Raw genomic sequence first — 17329 nt, 5'->3', positions numbered from 1 at the left:
CATTCTAAAAAGGCAGGCAGGCCACTGCATTAAGATGAGATAATAATTGTCTACTTCCACAGAAGTTTTCAACATCAGAAATACCCCAATTGACACTACAGACATACTCACACCTCATATCATTCAGCACAATTACTACTTTAAGTTGTTCAATAAAAAAAAGAAGAAGATAATTCAACACAGTTACAGTTCCAATAACACAAGTACAAAACGGCATGCCTACCAGCTTGTAAGAGATCCACCGAACTTCCGACACTTTGTCTGAGCAGAGGGTCAGTGCTATTTGTCTGAGGTAGTCATACACATCGTAGTGGCTGTACAACTCTATGATCAGGATAAGCTGCCTGTGGACACATGGGAGAAATTCTGTTCAACACACGCGGGCTCTAATGTATAGGGGTCATCCAAAAAAAAAAGAAAACTGTTTAACTGAGGTCTTCACTCCACAAAAGAGGCCCAACAATATTGCTATATGATTTGGGAGCACTAAGTTAGATGGCGCACCTGCCATCTTTTCCATTGATTGCTTTTGTGACAGCATGAACAGCGCCAGGTTACCCGTCTGTTTGTGCTATCATACATAGTCCTTGTCACTCATTCATTTTCATGTTTGGCTTGACACTGTGCAATGGAGTGGGAAAGAGTACTATCAGTTATGGGACCAGGCAGGCACCATGGAGGGCTTTCTCCATCTTAAAAGTAGTCAGTTCTCTTATTTTTTTATGTTAGTGATTTACTGCCATATGCCGTGCTGCTAAGGAGTATAATTCATTGGCTGCGTACACAGATTTGCAGATGTTGTCACGGGTGCAGTGAACTGCTTAGGTTTCTAACTCCAACAGTGCAAGTAATACAATATCAATACACACACACAATCCCCAAAAATATATAATAGAAATCAGAGAGAGCAATGTCAGAGCCCGGAATATAAATAAATGGTGTGTATGGACAGTATATGAATAGAAAAGGTGTGTACAGCAGTAGTTACAGTTTAAGTCGGCAGTTTACATATACCTTAGCCAAATACATTTAAACTCAGTTTTTCACAATTCCTGACATTTAATCCTAGTAACAATTCCCTGTCTTAGGTCAGTTAGGATCACCACTTTATTTTAAGAATGTGAAATGTCAGAATAATAGTAGAGAGAATGATTTATTTCAGCTTTTATTTCTCTGGGGATGATTAGGTAACTGTGATGGTATGAAGGCCAGATTGGGAATTTAGCCAGAACACCGGGGTTAACACCCCTACTCTTACGATAAGTGCCATGGGATCTTTAGTGAGCACAGAGAGTCAGGACACTAGTTTAAGACGGCACCCTACACAGGGCAATGTCTCTAATCACTGCCCTGGGATCTTTTTGTAGACCAGAGGAAAGGGTGCCTCCTACTGGCATTCCAACACCACTTCTAGCAGAATCTGGTCTCCCATCCAGAGATGGAACAGGACCAACCCTGCTTAGCTTCAGAAGCAGGCCAGCAGTGGGATGCAGGGTGGTATTGCTGCTGCATTTACAGTGCATTTGGAAAGTATTCAAGATCCCTTGACTTTTTAATTTTTTTTTCACATTACAGGCTTACTCTAAAATTGATTTAAAAAATGTTTTGAACTACACTACACACAATACCCCATAATAACACAGCAAAAACAGGTTGAGAAATTTGCGCAAATTTATATATTTTTTTAATCACATTTACATAAGTATTCAGACCCTTTACTTAGTACTTCGTTGAAGCACCTTTGGCAGAGATTACAGCCTAGAGTCTTCTTGGTTATGACACTACAAGCTTGGCACACCTGTATTTGGGGAGTTTCTCCTATTTTTCTCTGCAAATCCTCTCAAGCTCTGTCAGGTTGGATGGGGAGCGTACCTGCACAGCTATTTTCAGGTCTCTCCAGAGATGTTAGATTGGATTCAAGTCCGGGCTCTGGCTGGGCCACTCAAGGACATTCAGAGACTTGTCCCGGAGCTACTCCTGCTTTGTCCTGGGTGTGTGCTTAGGGTCGTTGTCCTGTTGGTGGCCTGATTGGTGGAGTGCTGCAGAGATGGTTGTCCTTCTGGAAGGTTCTCCCATCTCCACAGAGGAACTCTGGAGCTCTGCCAGGGTGACCATTGGGTTCTTGGTCAACTCCCTGACCAAAGCCCTTCTCCTCCGAATGCTCAGTTTGGCTGGGCGGCCAGGTCTAGGAAGAGTCTCGGTGGATCCAAACTGCTTCCATTTAAGAATGATGGGAGGCCACTGTGTTCTTGGGGACCTTCAATGCTGCAGACATTTTTTGGTACTCTTCACCAGATATATGTGCCTCGACACAATCCTGTCTTGGCGGTCTGCGGACAATTCCTTCGACCCCATGGCTTGGTTCTTGCTCTGACATACACTGTCAACTGTGGGACCTTATATAGACAGGTGTGTGCCTTTCCAAATAATGTCCAATGAATTGAATTTACCACAGGTGGACTCCAATCAAGTTGTAGAAACATCAAGGATGATCAATGTAAACATGATGCACCTGAGCTCCATTTTGAGTCTCATAGCAAAAGGTCTGAATACTGCGTCGTCATTATGGAGTATTGTGTGTAGATTGACGAGGTGGGTAAAAATTATTGAATCCATTTCAGAATAAGGCTGTAACATAACAAAATGTGGAAAAAGTGAAGGAGTCTGAATACTTTCCGAATGCACTGTATAGTGTAGATGCAGAGGGTTAACACCTTTAGTTGGCTCTCCCTATTTTGATTTCTCGATAAACATTCCTTTATCTGATTTCCCTGATTTTCGTTTTGCTCCACCTTTTTGGTTTGCTTCCTGTCTATGATTGGTGTGGGTTTTTCTTTTGATTGCCACTTCTTGGGCAAATTCAGTGGGTGCTCATGGTGGGTATCTTTCAGGTTCCAGGAGTTGTTGCTAGTTAAGTAGACACCCCCATGACTGTCTTTCAGAACCCCTCCTAAAACACCACCTGTTTTGTTTTGGTTGTTGTCAGTGACTCCGTTCCCCCTTCTGTTTGAGCAACATTTTTTTTCTTGTTAGGGCAAGTAACACCCTCCACTGCGGCCCCGTCGATGTGGATGGAGGCGTGCTCTCTCTGCTGTCTCCTGTTGTCCACTGTCAGCTTTTGTTGACATTGAGAGGTGAGGTTATTTACCTGGTACCACTCAGCTAGGGCACTAACCTCTTGTAGGCTCTTGTCGTTGTTGGTGATCAGGCCTAACACTTGTGTTATCAGCAAGATTTGGAGTCGTGCTTAGCCACACAGTCATGAGTGTACAGGGGTTACCGAACAGGGCTTAGCACACATCCCTGGGGGGGCTCTTGTGTGGAGGATCAGCGTGGGACAGAGATGTTGTTGCCTACCCTCACCGCCTATGGGAGACCCGTCAGGAAGTCTAGGACCCAGTTGCACAGGGAGGAGTTTAGTCCCAGGGCCCTGAGCTTAGTGATGAGCTAGGGGGGCACCATGGTGTTGAAAGCCTATCTGTAGTCGATGAACAGCATTCTCACATAGGTATTTCTCTTAAATCAGGTGGGATAGGGCATTGTGCTGTGCAGTGGCTATTGCGTCATCCATGGATCTGTTGGGGCAGTATGCAAATTGTAGTGGGTCGAGGATGTCAGGTAAGGTGAAGATGATATGGTCCTAGATTAGCCTCTCAAAGCACTTCATGATGACAGAATTGAGTACTACGGGGCAATAGTCATTTAGTTCAGTTACCTTTGCTTGCTTGGGTACCAGAACAATGGTGGACATCTTGAAGCCAGTGGGGATGACAGACCGGAATAGGTTGAATATGTCCGTACACACTCCTGCCAGCTGGTCTGCGCATTCTCTGAGGACGCGGCTGGATGGAACTCTGTGATCCCTCCCTAAGCCATTGAAAGGCCCATGCAAGTTGACTACTAAAATGGTGCATGCCATCAGAGACTTGTGGCAAGTGGGCCCTCTAGGGAGAAATATGGAGGACTCAATCCTAAATGAATGACAAAGATTGGCCCTGATCTAAATTAAAGGGAGACTTACTCGGCCAGCTCGTATCTAAACCTCCAGTTGCGGCTGTTGTCTGTCACCATGAACTCCTGCAGCTGGTACAGGTACTCTCTCCTCTTCTCAGCATGGAGTAACTGCCACAGACAAGACAGAAGATACAGACAGCTGAAATACCACAGATCCAAGTTATCATGTCTCACCAAAGTGAGCAGTATTCATTGTTACAAAACCCCTGGACAACACATTCTCTTTTATTAGTGACAAAAGGCACATGTTTCAAAAGAAATGGAGGCAACACGTTTAAGACTGAAAAGACACAAATACAAATGTCTCTCCACCTCTAGACCAACCATATTGTTATTGTGAAAGACAATCTGTTCTGTGACAACCATATAAACTCAGTACACAGGTCAAGTCAGGCAGCATTCTACAAATGCCTCACATAAAAAGGTGACTATCATGCAGTGCATCAGATAGCCATCTAAATCTACGCTGAACAAAAATATAAAACGCAACATGTAAATTGTAGGTCCCATGTTTCATGAGCTGAAAAAAAATCTCTGAAATGTTCCATATGCACAAAAAGCTTATTTCTCTCAAATTACATGAACAAATTTGTTTGCATCCCTGTTAGTGAGCATTTCTCCTTTGCCAAGATAATCCATCCACTTGACAGGTGTGGTATATCAAGAAGCTGATTAAACAGCATGATCATTACACAGGTGCACCTTCTGCTGGGTAAAATACCACTTTAAAATGTGCAGTTTTGTCACACAACACAATGCCACAGATGTATCAAGTTTTGAGGGAGCGGGAAATTGGCATGCTGGCCACAGGAATGTCAACCAGAACTGTTGCCAGAGAATTGAATGTTAATTTCTCTACCTCTAACATCGTTTTAGAGAATTTGGCAGTACGGCCAACTGGCGTGATGTGGGTCGAGTGGTTTGCCGATGTCAACGTTGTGAACAGAGTGCCCCATGTTGGCGGTGGGGTTATGGTATGGGCAGGCATAAGCTACGGACAAAATAGCATTTTATCGATGGCGATTTAAAATGCACAGAAATACAATGACGAGATCCTGCGGCCCATTGCCGTGCCATTCATCTGCCGCCATTACCTCATGTTTCAGGATGATAATGCACAGCCCCATGTCGCAAAGATCTGTACACAATTAATGGAAGATGAAAATGTCCCAGTTCTTACATGGCCTGCATAATTACCAGACATGTCACTCATTGAACATGTTTGGGATGCTCTGGATCAATGTGTATGACAGCGTGTTCCAGTTCCAGCCAACATCCAGCAACTTCGCACAACCATTGAAGAGGAATGGGACAACATTACACAGGCCTGATCAACTCTATGTGAAGGAGATGTGTCACGCTGCATGTGGCAAATGTGGTCACACCCCTGCTTTTTTTTAATGGTATCTGTGACTAACAGCTGCATATCTGTATTTCCAGTCATGTGAAATCCATAGTTTAGGGTCTAATGAATGTATTTCAATCGACTGATTTCCTTATATGCCAGTAGAATACCACACTGCATCCCACTGCTGGCTTGCTTCTGAAGCTAAGCAGGGTTGGTCCTGGTCAGTCCCTAGATGGGAGACCAGATGCTGCTGGAAGTGGTGTTGGAGGGACAGTAGGAGGCACCATTTCCTCTGGTCTAAAAAATATCCCATTGCTGTGTAGGGTGCCGTCTTTCGGATAGGACGTTAAACGGGTGTCTTGACTCTCTGTGGTCACTAAAGATCCCATGGCACTTATCGTAAGAGTAGGGATGTTAACCCTGGTGTCCTGGTTAAATTCCCAATCTGGTACTCATATGGTCACCTAATCATCCCCAGCTTACAATTGGCTCATTTATCACTCCTCTCCCTTGTAACCATTCCCCAGGTTGTTGCTGTAAATGAGAATGTGTTCTGTCAATTTACCTGGATAAAAAAACAAACTACAATACAATTATATGAGCTGTACACTCAGTAAAATGTTGTGTTAATTTTTGGTTCAGTATAAATCCAATCTAGATTAACCATGTGGCAGCTAAAAGTTCCAGTCTGTTTGTGCTATAATACCAACTCATTGTCAATGTTTGACTTGACAATGAGGAATGGCGTTGGCAAGAGCACAAACAGATCTTGAACCAGGCTAGTAAAACAGCACAGCAAGTGGACCAACATGTAGATAGATGATTTAGAGTCGCTTCACAGTTTCCTTGTTACATGTATGGTGGTCTCACCTTAAGGAAGTCATAGAGGTGTTTGAGCACGCCGATGCGCACCTCGTCCAGGTCCTTGAGGAAGCCGTTGAAGATGGGCACCAGGTCGGCCGCCGTAAGCTGGTCTCCCAGGATCACCGCCAGCTCGTGGATGGAGAACGCCAGCGTACGGCGCACCTTCCACTGTAGTGGTAATGAATATAAAGACAGAAGATTAGCTTAGCCCGACACCAAAATAAGACTTTTCCACATGTCAGTGAGATAAAACACAAAGGAAATGGCTGATATGACTCGGTCAACGACTACACAGGCTAACACAGCCACTCCATACCTCAGCCAAGCTGCAATACCACTCATTGAATAATGAATCTAACAATCCACTATTCTTCACAAAAGTAACTGAAGTTAAGCCTTAACCTCTTTAGTTTGCGGCAGAGGCAGCAGATTCCTCCACTATTCACCTGACACTCTACTAGAGTACGAACAGAACAGACCCTCTCCTCTCCTAACCCACATCCAGGCCAGATTTTGTAAGGCCATATATCCACCCCCACACACTGCCTCGGTGGAAGAGCCCTTTGAGTCCTCCTCTGTGAAGTCTGTGTGACCCAGATCATGAGACGAGGAAAGTGTTTAGGGCTAAATTAGGCGGATGTAATAATGTTTCTGCTATGGTGTGTCTCTCTGCCTAGGTAGGAGTAACGGCTCTCTGAGACTCAAACACTGTGATCACGCCAGGTTTCTTAGCATTTGAATCATCCAGCATTTAGGAAGGTTTCATGTTTCTCATTATAGTTTGTTGGGAGGTTTGAACTTTTAAGTGAAAATGACAAGCTGTATTGATTTTGGTTGCAAACTAATAACTCCATATTACATCATGAGCGCTGTTACCAAGCAGTCACTGTACTTGTCATTTGCATAGCAACGTACATACAAACAAATCTAACCGTTGCTTTCTGACGGGTATCAGTGCATCAATCTCTAATGATGAGATTATGTCAACACATGGCGTGTTGTTCACTTTCACACCTCACAGTCTGATACATTTTAAAAGCTGTATTTATTTTTGTTGGAAACCAAGCAGTTACAATTAAAAGAATGGCGCCGGAGGAGATGGCTGCTGTTTTACGGACTCCTAACCAATTGTGCTATTGTGGGTGTTTTTTCGCGTGATTTGTAATTTATTTTGTACATAATATTTCTGCCACCGTCTCTTATGACCGAAAAGAGCTTCTGGATATCAGGACAGCTATTAATTGACTTTTTTTTTTTCCTTTAACAAGTCGGATTTACTTCAGACACCCGACAAGGTCCAAATCCCTGTCATTCGCATGAGAAAGAGACAGAGATATCGACGACATAGGTCAGGGTGCCTTGTAAGGATCCGACGGCGAGTGGGTAATCTGTTAGACAATGTACAATCAATGGATAACAAAATAGACGAGCTACAGTTGAAGTCGAAAGTTTAAATACACATTAGCCAAATACATTTAAACTCAGTTTTTCCACAATTCCTGACATTTAATCCTAGTAAAAAATACCTGTCTTAGGTCAGTTAGGATCACCACTTTATTTTAAGAATGTGAAAAGTCAGAATAATAGTAGAGATAATGATTTATTTCAGCTTTTATTTCTTTCATCACATTCCCAGTGGGTCAGAAGTTTACATACACTCAATTAGTACTTGGTAGCATTGCCTTTAAATTGCTTAACTTGGGTCAAACGTTTCAGGTAACCTTCCACAACCTTCCCACAATAAGTTGGGTGAATTTTGGCCCATTCCTCCTGACAGAGCTGGTGTAACTGAGTCAGGTTTGTAGGCCTCCTTGCACACACACGCTTTTTCAGTTCTGCCCACAAATGTTCTATAGGATTGAGTTCAGGGCCTTGTGATGGCCACTCCAATACCTTGACTTTGTTGTCCTTAAGCCATTTTGCCACAACTTTGGAAGTATGCTTGGGGTCATTGTCCATTTGGAAGACCCATTTGTGACCAAGCTCTAACTTCCTGACTGATGTCTTGAGATGTTGCGTCAATATATCCACATAATGCCATCTATTTTGTGAAGTGCACCAGTACCTCCTGCAGAAAAGCACCCCCCACAACATGATGCTGCCACCCCGTGCTTCACGGTTGAGATGGTGTTCTTCGGCTTGCAAGCCTCCCCCTTTTTCTTCCAAACAGAAACATGGTCATTATAGCCAAACAGATCTATTTTAGTTTCATCAGACCAGAGGACATTTCTCCAAAAAGTACAAACTTTGTCCCCATGTGCAGTTGCAAACTGTAGTCTGTCTTTTTTAATGGGGGTTTTGGACCAGTGGCTTCTTCCTTGCTGAGCGGTTTTTCAGGTTCTGTCGATATAGCACTCGTTTAACTGTGGATATAGATACTTTTGTACCCGTTTCCTCCAGCATCTTCACAAGGTCCTTTGCTGTTGTTCTGGGATTGATATGCACTTTTTGCACCAAAGTACGTTCATCTCTAGGAGACAGAACGCGTCTCCTTCCTGAGCGGTATTGCGGCTGCGTGGTCTCATGGTGTTTATACTTGCAAACTATTGTTTGTACAGATGATCGTGGTACCTTCAGGCGTTTGGAAATGGCTCCCTAGGATGAACCAGACTTGTGGAGGTCTACAATAGTTTTTCTGAGGTCTTGGCTGATTTATTTTGATTTTCCCATGATGTCAAGCAAAGAGTCACTGAGTTTGAAGGTAGGCATTGAAATACATCCACAGGTACACCTCCAAGTGACTCAAATGATGTCAATTAGCCTATCAGAAGCTTCTAAAGCCATGACATAATTTTCTGGAATTTTCCAAGCTGTTTAAAAAGGCACAGTCAAGTTAGTGTATGTAAACGTCTGACCCACTGGAATTAGGATACAGTGAATTATAAGTGAAATAATCTGTCTGTAAACAATTGTTGGAAAAATTACTTTTGTCATGCACAAAGTAGATGTCCTAACCGACTTGCCAAAACTATTGTTTGTTAACAAGACATTTGTGGAGTGGTTTAAAAACGAGAAAAACGAGAACCCAGTGTTTAGAACCCAGTGTCCTGGGTCATGTTCATTAGGGCACGCAACTGAAAACTTGTAAAACAAAAACGCTTCGCAATGGAAAATGAGCGTTTCTTATTGAACAATAAATTGTACCCTTCGTGTTTCAGTCAGTTTTGGTGCTTAATGAACACAACCCAGGTCAGGGCCCCACCTGTATAGCCCAAAATAAAGATATGGGAGTGCCCCCCAAAAAGCACACACCTGTACGTCAGTGGCGAGGGTCTCGTAGGTGTCCTTGAGGCAGTGCCAGTTCTGTTGGCCCAGGGTGAGGGCTACGCCGGGCAGGCTGAACGCACAGTGCTTGGCAATCTCTGTGTCCACCGTCTGGGCCCGTGCCGGGTCCGTCATGGAAAGGTACTGGTCCAGCAGCTGCTGGGGAATCACATTCTGGAGAGGGGGGAGAGGGACAAGAGTAAGAGGAGTGGTTCAAACCTGTCACTATCCTAGCCATTGCAACAGCAGCTGTCAGTAGAAAATGTTAGGAGGCTGGTTTGGTTTCCCGGACACAGACTAAAGCCCGGTTCACATTTAACACCCGAGACTATTTGATGCAGATTTAGAACAAAGTTTGCTTGATCTGAATGGTGTAGTTTTAGAACATCTCATGTCGGCTGCTGGAGGAGTTTCCAAAATGCAACATGTCAAATCTTAGCTAAAGACTTGAGAGGAGACAGTCCGTTTAGCCAATCAGAGAACAGTGTGCTAAAGTTAAGTGTTTAAGTCAAGCTGACAGCCAACTATCAATTTCTGAGGGGTTAGCTGCAGTGAGCTATCCTAGCTTTTTTTAAATTACACATACATAAAACTTTGGGAAAAGTATTATTTGTTTCTAAACTCACCACACACCCCTTCTCTTTTCCACACTTTGTTGTGTTTGTTGTGTCATTTTGTCAACAATCGTCATAAAATAAAAAAAGATAACACTAATATATCTTGATTAGATATGTATACAACCAATTTTACATTTAAGTAAGTTTGGTGCAGTATTAAAAAAAAATTAAAAAAGAAAAAAAAAATGAAAACGAGTCGTCTCTCATTGAATGACAGACTTTATTGAAGAATCCCTACTGTTGACCAATGACCGACGAAGGGGCGTAGGCGTTTGGCTCCGAACTTCGGCTTGCCTCCAGAGAATGTTTTATGTGCCCGAACATCCCCCCCAAAAACTAGCCAAAGTCAAAAATGAACAAAATGTTGTTATAATATATGCACAAACTCTACCGAACTGTTTCGGCTGGGAAACAGGCGGACGAACGCCTGTAGTCTCTAAGAGCTTTGCACACCTGGATTGAAGCTCAGTCATGTAGGTTGTTGGCCATTGATAGACAACCATTTTCAAGTCCTGCCATAGATTTTCAAGCTGATTTAAGTCAACACTGTAACTAAGCCACTTAGGAAAATTCAATGTCGTCTTGGGAAGCAACTCCAGTGTATATTATTGTATAATTGGCTTTGTGTTTTAGGTTATTGTCCTGCTGAAAGGTGAATGTCTCCCAGTGTGTTGGAAAGCAGACTGAACCAGGTTTTCCTCTAGGATTTTTCCTGTGCTTAGCTCTATTCCGTTCTTTTTAACCTAAAAACCTCCCTAGTCCTTGCCGATGACAAGCATACACACAACATGATGCAGCCACCACCATGATTGAAAATATGAAGAGTGGTACTCAGTGATGTGTTGTGTTGGATTTTCCCCAAACATAACGCTTTGTATATTCAGAACAAAAACTCAGGGACCTTACAGATAATTGTATGTGTGGGGTGCAGAGATCGGGTAGTCATTTAAAAATCATGTTAATCCTTAAGAGTCTAAGCCGGGTTTGGGTTCTATTAAGCTAGCCTTTGGTATTGATTTAGGATGGTCATACCAAGGATCATTTAGCTATTTGATTTAGAATTTTAGAACCCCTTTAGGTATCAAAAAATAAAACATTGAATGTTGCCTTACTGCTATTAGCCCATAGAAATGCATTGAATAACAGATTAATACATGGAAAAACATTCATTCAAGACTTGAGACATTCATTCAAAGAGATCACATTTATTTTGAGGTCGCAAAATAGAACTTCTACGTTTAAGACAGGAGAAACAAATTGATTCAGAAGATAAAACATTTGTTACTTTTTTCTCAACTTGTTTCTATTACTTTTTAGCATGTCAAGCTAGCACACATAGTAGGCAGCTAGCTAGAAAGCAAGCTTTGTAGCCATGGATTGTGCACCTTTCATCGTTTAGCTACAGTACTTACCGCCACAAATTCTGTTTACTTTGATATCTATACTGAATGAAGCACTTAAGGTGAACTCATGGGCACCTTTAACTTTTTAACTTAATTAAAAGGGGGAAATTTGCCTTAAAATGTTTTGTGCAACTGAATTAAAGCTCAGCAAACATCAAGGGAAAATATACTTAAAAGATATTTTGTGCAACCGGGCCCTGTCCTCTATCAGATATAAGAAAGATGAGGATTATTATAATTTTTTACTCATATTTAACAAACAAAAAAATGGCACTAAATGACTTCTATATATACACTTCCATAAATGTTTTAAACTGGTACCAAGCTACCTTCAGACGAGTCTTACGAGGCTTGTGGGCGTCCTAGAGCAAAACAACTGTCATGTTCGTGAGCGGTGACCTTCCTTTACAGCAACGACGTTAGGAAGGGCACCTGTATCACCTTTCTCTAGAGGGGTCATATTAGTGTGTAGCCCAAACTAAATCGGACGCTACAGACAGAAATTGGCAGATCGGCAATACCGACTTCAGACAAGTCTAGTGAGGTTTGTGGGGGGGTTGTAGAGTAAAACGGAGAACACCGTCATTGTGGTGAGAGTCATCTTTCCAGAGTGGTCTTATTAGTTTGTATGCCAAACCGTTTGGACACTACAGACACTTTCGTGAGAAGACCAATTTTCGGGATGTCTCATGGTCTGACAAACACCGCTGTAGCTGGCAACCTTCCACCGCAGATGCGGAAGTCCGCCATTGGCAGATAGAGTGGATTGAGACGCAGCACATGCTATAATACATATCTAGCTTCAACAGACGGATTATGATGGGGATTTTTTATTATTATGCTAATTATATTTCCGCGGGGGCGCAGACATTGACTCTAGGGGGTTACTTAAACACTAATATTACACACAGAGAGTCCAGGCAACTTTTGTGTGACTTGTTAAGCACATCTTTACTCCTGAATTTATTTAGGTTTGCCATAACAAAAAGGTATTGACTCAGCTTTTCATTATTAATTAGTAAACATTTCTAAAAACACAATTCCAGTTTGACATTATTGAGTATTGTGTGTAGATCAGTGCCAATCTCAATTTAAACCATTTAAAATTCAGGCTTGTAACAACAATATGTGGAAAAAGTCAATGATATTCTTACTTTCTGAAGGCACTGTACATGGCACTTTTCCCACATAGTATTACATGACAAAAATACAGTTCAATATACACCACACACAAAAAGGTATTTAGACATATGCGGGAACACATGATACCTGGCGCTCTCAGCCCCAGCCACTACAGATCATGAGTTTTTAATCCCACCCCTCAGCTACTCTCAGCCCATCCAACTGATCTCTATAGACCACTCTCTCTTGTTTTCCATGTGCCATATATTTCTTTAACTGTGCTGTGATGTCATAAATTAATTCTGAACCTTTCTAATCTCATAGTATCAACAGATTGTAAATTAAAAACTGATATTTTTGCAAACAGTATTATTATACTGTTAATTGATTCACTCTGGCTTTCCAAATTGCCCATTTTTCAGCCATTCTTGCACATGTGACCAACTAATCTACATGGGGGCAATACCAGAATAAATGTTCTAATGATTCGTTCTCTTTGCAGCAAAATTGGCAGAGCTGAGATGGTTGTATGCCCCATATATACAGTGCCAGTCAAAAGTTTGGACACACCTACTCATTCAAGCGTTTTTATTTGTACTATTTTCTACATTGTAGAATAATAATGAAGACATCAAGACAATGAAATAACACATATGGAATCATATAGTAACCAAAATTTTTAAACAAATCAAAATATATTTTAGAATCTTTGAAGTAGCCACCCTTTGCCTTGATGACAACTTTGCACACTTGGCATTCTCTCAACCAGCTTCACCTGGAATGCTTTTCCAACAGTCTTGAAGGAGTTCCCCACATACAGTGGTTCCTCAAAAAGTTTTGAGATTATGCCTCGGGAGTTAAAGGTCATTTGTGGTTTAGTACGTTACCCTGCGTCACTGCTTCATTGCTCCAGACAAGCGCAAGGGAGATTTAGAGCACCGATTATGCTTTTGGGTCCCAAGGCACTAATGTATCTCTAACTGAATGAATGCTGTCAATGAATGGGGGATATGAAACTGATAATTGTGCACGACTTCAAAATTGAATTTAAATTAACTGGAGGATGAAGGTGATTGAATTTAGAACAATAGTGTAAGAATTGCTATTCCACTGTCCTGCACGCAAACCCGAAAACAATACACTTATTTTTTTGTTTCTACTTGGTCAGAAGAAGCTGTAACTGGACTGTAGCAAATTACTTACTAAAACGGTTGTTACACTAAAGGTTTTTATTCTAAGAGAAATGAAAATGTTCAATTATATTCAAATTATATTCTTAAGATATGTGTTGACTGAATATAAGCAGCAAGTGATGCCTGCTAAATAATCAAGTTGATGGCGCAGTCATATAGCCTCAGCACCTACTGTACATAAAGCTGAGTGCCTCACTCATTCATGGGTTTGGATCAAAATCTTAATTTTTTTCTCTCAAACTCAATAACATATTTCTACCACGGTGTGTTTTTGGTTGATGGCCAATATTAAATACAGTCGAATGCATTTGTGAATTCAATCTATGTATTGTTTAATTATTTAAGGCTCTCTGTGCTGGAGTTCTTTTAAGAATAAAGTAGGCTAATGAAGGCAACAAATTGTTGCGTACTGAAACTCCCAAAGTCATCCAATTGTTACAATAGGATTTGAAGCAATAGCCTACCCGCGTGTGGTCAACTATTTCAGCACCGTCTCGCGCTGCTCTGAGACAAGCACGACTACTTAATAAACATATACATTTTAAACAGTTTTTTTATCGAATTCAATAAATAATATAAAACAGTGGTTATAGAGGGAGCAAGCGGTCAGCATCTTAGGAGTAAATGTCTGAATGCTCGGCTTTTCATAGCCGAGCATTCAGAGGTCAAGACAGCAAGTGCGTGTGTGAGTGCGTATGAGAGAGAGACTCCCCAGCTCTCCCCAGCTCCACAACCACGGGTAAAACCTTGCTGAGATGATCAATGTATTTGTTGTATCATCAGTTTCTCAAGCCAATACGTCTTGATGGCCTTCACCAGTTCATCTTTGCTTGTAGGCTTGGCAGAGTTACGGATTAATTTTTCAGAATAAAGTAGGCAACAAATTGTTGCTTACTGGAACACCCAAAGTCGTCCAATTGTTATAATAGGATTTGAAGCAATAGCCTACCCGTGTGTGGTCAACTATTTAAGCACCGTTTCGTGCTGCTCTGAGACAAGGGACTGATAAATCGATGAGCATTTTATTTTCACTGAATCTCCGTTTGGGTATTGGTTAGCCTATAATTAGGGTGTGGAAATGTTAGGATTATTTTGCTCTTAGTAGCCTACTCCTGACCGGTCACGTTGCACAGCGCCATATTTTCTGAGGGTTTCGTTTTTCTTGGAATAGAAACACCATAATATTTGGGACCACAGTCTCAAAGAAAACCATTAGTAACACACTACGCCGTCATGGATTAAAATCCTGCAGCGCACGCAAGGTCCCCCTGCTCAAGCCAGCGCATGTCCAGGCCCGTCTGAAGTTTGCCAATGACCATCTGGATGATCCAGAGGAGGAATGGGAGAAGGTCATGTGGTCTGATGAGACAAAAATAGAGCTTTTTGGTCTAACTCCACTCGCCGTGTTTGGAGGAAGAAGAAGGATGAGTACAACCCCAAGAACACCATCCCAACCGTGAAGCATGGAGGTAAGAGCATTGAAGAGTAAGAGCATTGAAGATGGGTCGTGGCTGGGTCTTCCAGCATGACAACAACCCGAAACACACAGCCAGGGCAACTAAGGAGTGGCTCCGTTGAGAAGCATCTCAAGGGCCTGGAGTGGCCTAGCCAGTCTCCAGACCTAAACCCAATAGAAAATATTTGGAGGGAGCTGAAAGTCCGTATTGCCCAGCGACAGCCCCGAAACCTGAAGGATCTGGAGAAGATCTGTATGGAGGAGTGGGCCAAAATCCCTGCTGCAGTGTGTGCAAACCTGGTCAAGAACTACAGGAAACGTATGATCTCTGTAATTGCAAACAAAGGTTTCTGTACCAAATATTAAGTTCTGCTTTTCTGATGTATCAAATACTTATATCATGCAATAAAATGAAAATTAATTACTTAAAAATCATACAATGTGATTTTCTGGATTTTTGTTTTAGATTCCGTCTCTCACAGTTGAAGTGTACCTATGATAAAAATGACATCCCTCTACATGCTTTGTAAGTAGGAAAACCTGCAAAATCAGCAGTGTATCAAATACTTGTTCTCCCCACTGTATGTTTGCTAGCTATTCACAATAACAGTCAAGATAATCAACAACAAAAGATTGAAATGTTTCCATATGGTTTCTTCATAAATCAGTATATTTGAGATGAATTATAATATTTAATCTGACCATTTTATTGGTATACTACGCGGTAATGTAAAAGTTGTGTATTTTAACGATCCAATACGTAATATGGTACACTTAACATAATTAGGTTTTAGTCCAGAAAGGCTCGAGAAATGATCTTGGTTGCCAAATGAGATTGCGCAAGGATCCAGAATGCAGATTTAAGAAAAACTAGAGTCATTGACACTTATTTTTAACCACTTGATATTATTATTATTATTGCTGCATCTGATTTTAATAGCCAATATTTTGATGGCCACAACAAACATATACGGAGACAGTGGACAACCGTTGAATACCTTCTGAGAAGTAACCATTATTAACATCTGAGGTTCCTACACATAACTTACACCAACATTTAAATAGTCCAGCCATTTATATATAAATTCTAGTCATACTTTATCAAAGGCCTTTTCAAAATATGCTATGAAGACCAGGCCTGGTTTCTTCAATGTTACATTGTTTTCTATTGTTTCAAGTAATTGTCTTCAATGTATTGTCCATGTAAAAAACCTGTTTGGTCGGGATGAATAATATCCGGCAAAACCTAATTATTTGCGCTATGCATTTCCCATCACAATATTGAAGAGTAATGTTTTGTTTTTTTTGCTATCCTAGCTTGATGATCCTCTCTTCAGCTCCTCTAGACACGGGTTGTGAGCAGGAGGCTGGTGATGTGTTTTCTAGTGAGCCAGACAGTGGTTGCATGTAATTCATGAAACCTGTTTGTTAAACACCTTGCTAAAAGTAGCTAGCAACTTTTAAAGAACCTGCATAAATATATACATTGTGCTTCCACGTGACAGTGGAACCAGGCTCAACCACACTTCTCTAGTCAGTTGTTCCACAACTAAACATTTTACAACACTGGTCTCGCATCATCTCTCCTTATGTCAGCTGTTAGATCCGCACTGGGCATAAGCTTCTCCATTGAGCATGCATTTTAGTCCAAGCTAAATCTGGTATCAGAAATCCGGCCCTAGATCATTGGACAATGGGTCGCTTTAACTATTCTCAGACAAAACGTATGGCAGCGTAAAGGTAGTTGTACCCCAGACTTGAATGAATCCTAAATGTTAATAAATGTCCCATCGATGTATGTACAGTATGTAAAGTAGAAAGGCTTAGAAAGTCAGTGTTTGGCAGAACTGACTAACTGACCTGGACCATGTACTTCTCCTCCTCACACACCTGGTTGGGAGCTGAGTCCTCCTTCCCCTCTTCCTCCACACTCTCGATCAGCTCCGACTCCTATCCAAAACAAGGAGGACACACAGTTAGACATATCAGTCAGCTAGCACACATATAAACATACCAGTCATCTAGGACACAAACCACAAAGTCAGCTA

The 17329-nt window shown here is 41.6% G+C and overlaps 1 protein-coding gene across 2 annotated transcripts in view; it reads right to left on the bottom strand.

Moving 5' to 3' along the window:
- LOC139565754 (serine/threonine-protein phosphatase 4 regulatory subunit 1-like) overlaps window positions 1-17329 on the bottom strand; it is a 50921-nt gene that overhangs the window by 7878 nt on the left and 25714 nt on the right. The window contains exons 13-17 of one of the 2 annotated variants that reach the window (XM_071386293.1): window positions 17142-17231; window positions 9479-9664; window positions 6233-6394; window positions 4022-4122; window positions 224-344 (exon numbers count right to left, since the gene is read on the bottom strand). In XM_071386293.1, coding sequence (XP_071242394.1) covers window positions 224-344; window positions 4022-4122; window positions 6233-6394; window positions 9479-9664; window positions 17142-17231 — 660 coding nt within the window. The remainder of the gene's footprint in view (window positions 1-223; window positions 345-4021; window positions 4123-6232; window positions 6395-9478; window positions 9665-17141; window positions 17232-17329) is intronic. The other variant, XM_071386300.1, reaches the window with a different exon arrangement.

This window comes from Salvelinus alpinus, chromosome 2 (genome assembly GCF_045679555.1).
Source record: "Salvelinus alpinus chromosome 2, SLU_Salpinus.1, whole genome shotgun sequence".
Lineage (NCBI taxonomy): Eukaryota > Metazoa > Chordata > Actinopteri > Salmoniformes > Salmonidae > Salvelinus > Salvelinus alpinus.
The sequence above is the reverse complement of the archived record's forward strand: the minus strand, read 5'-3'. Positions and strand labels throughout refer to the sequence as shown.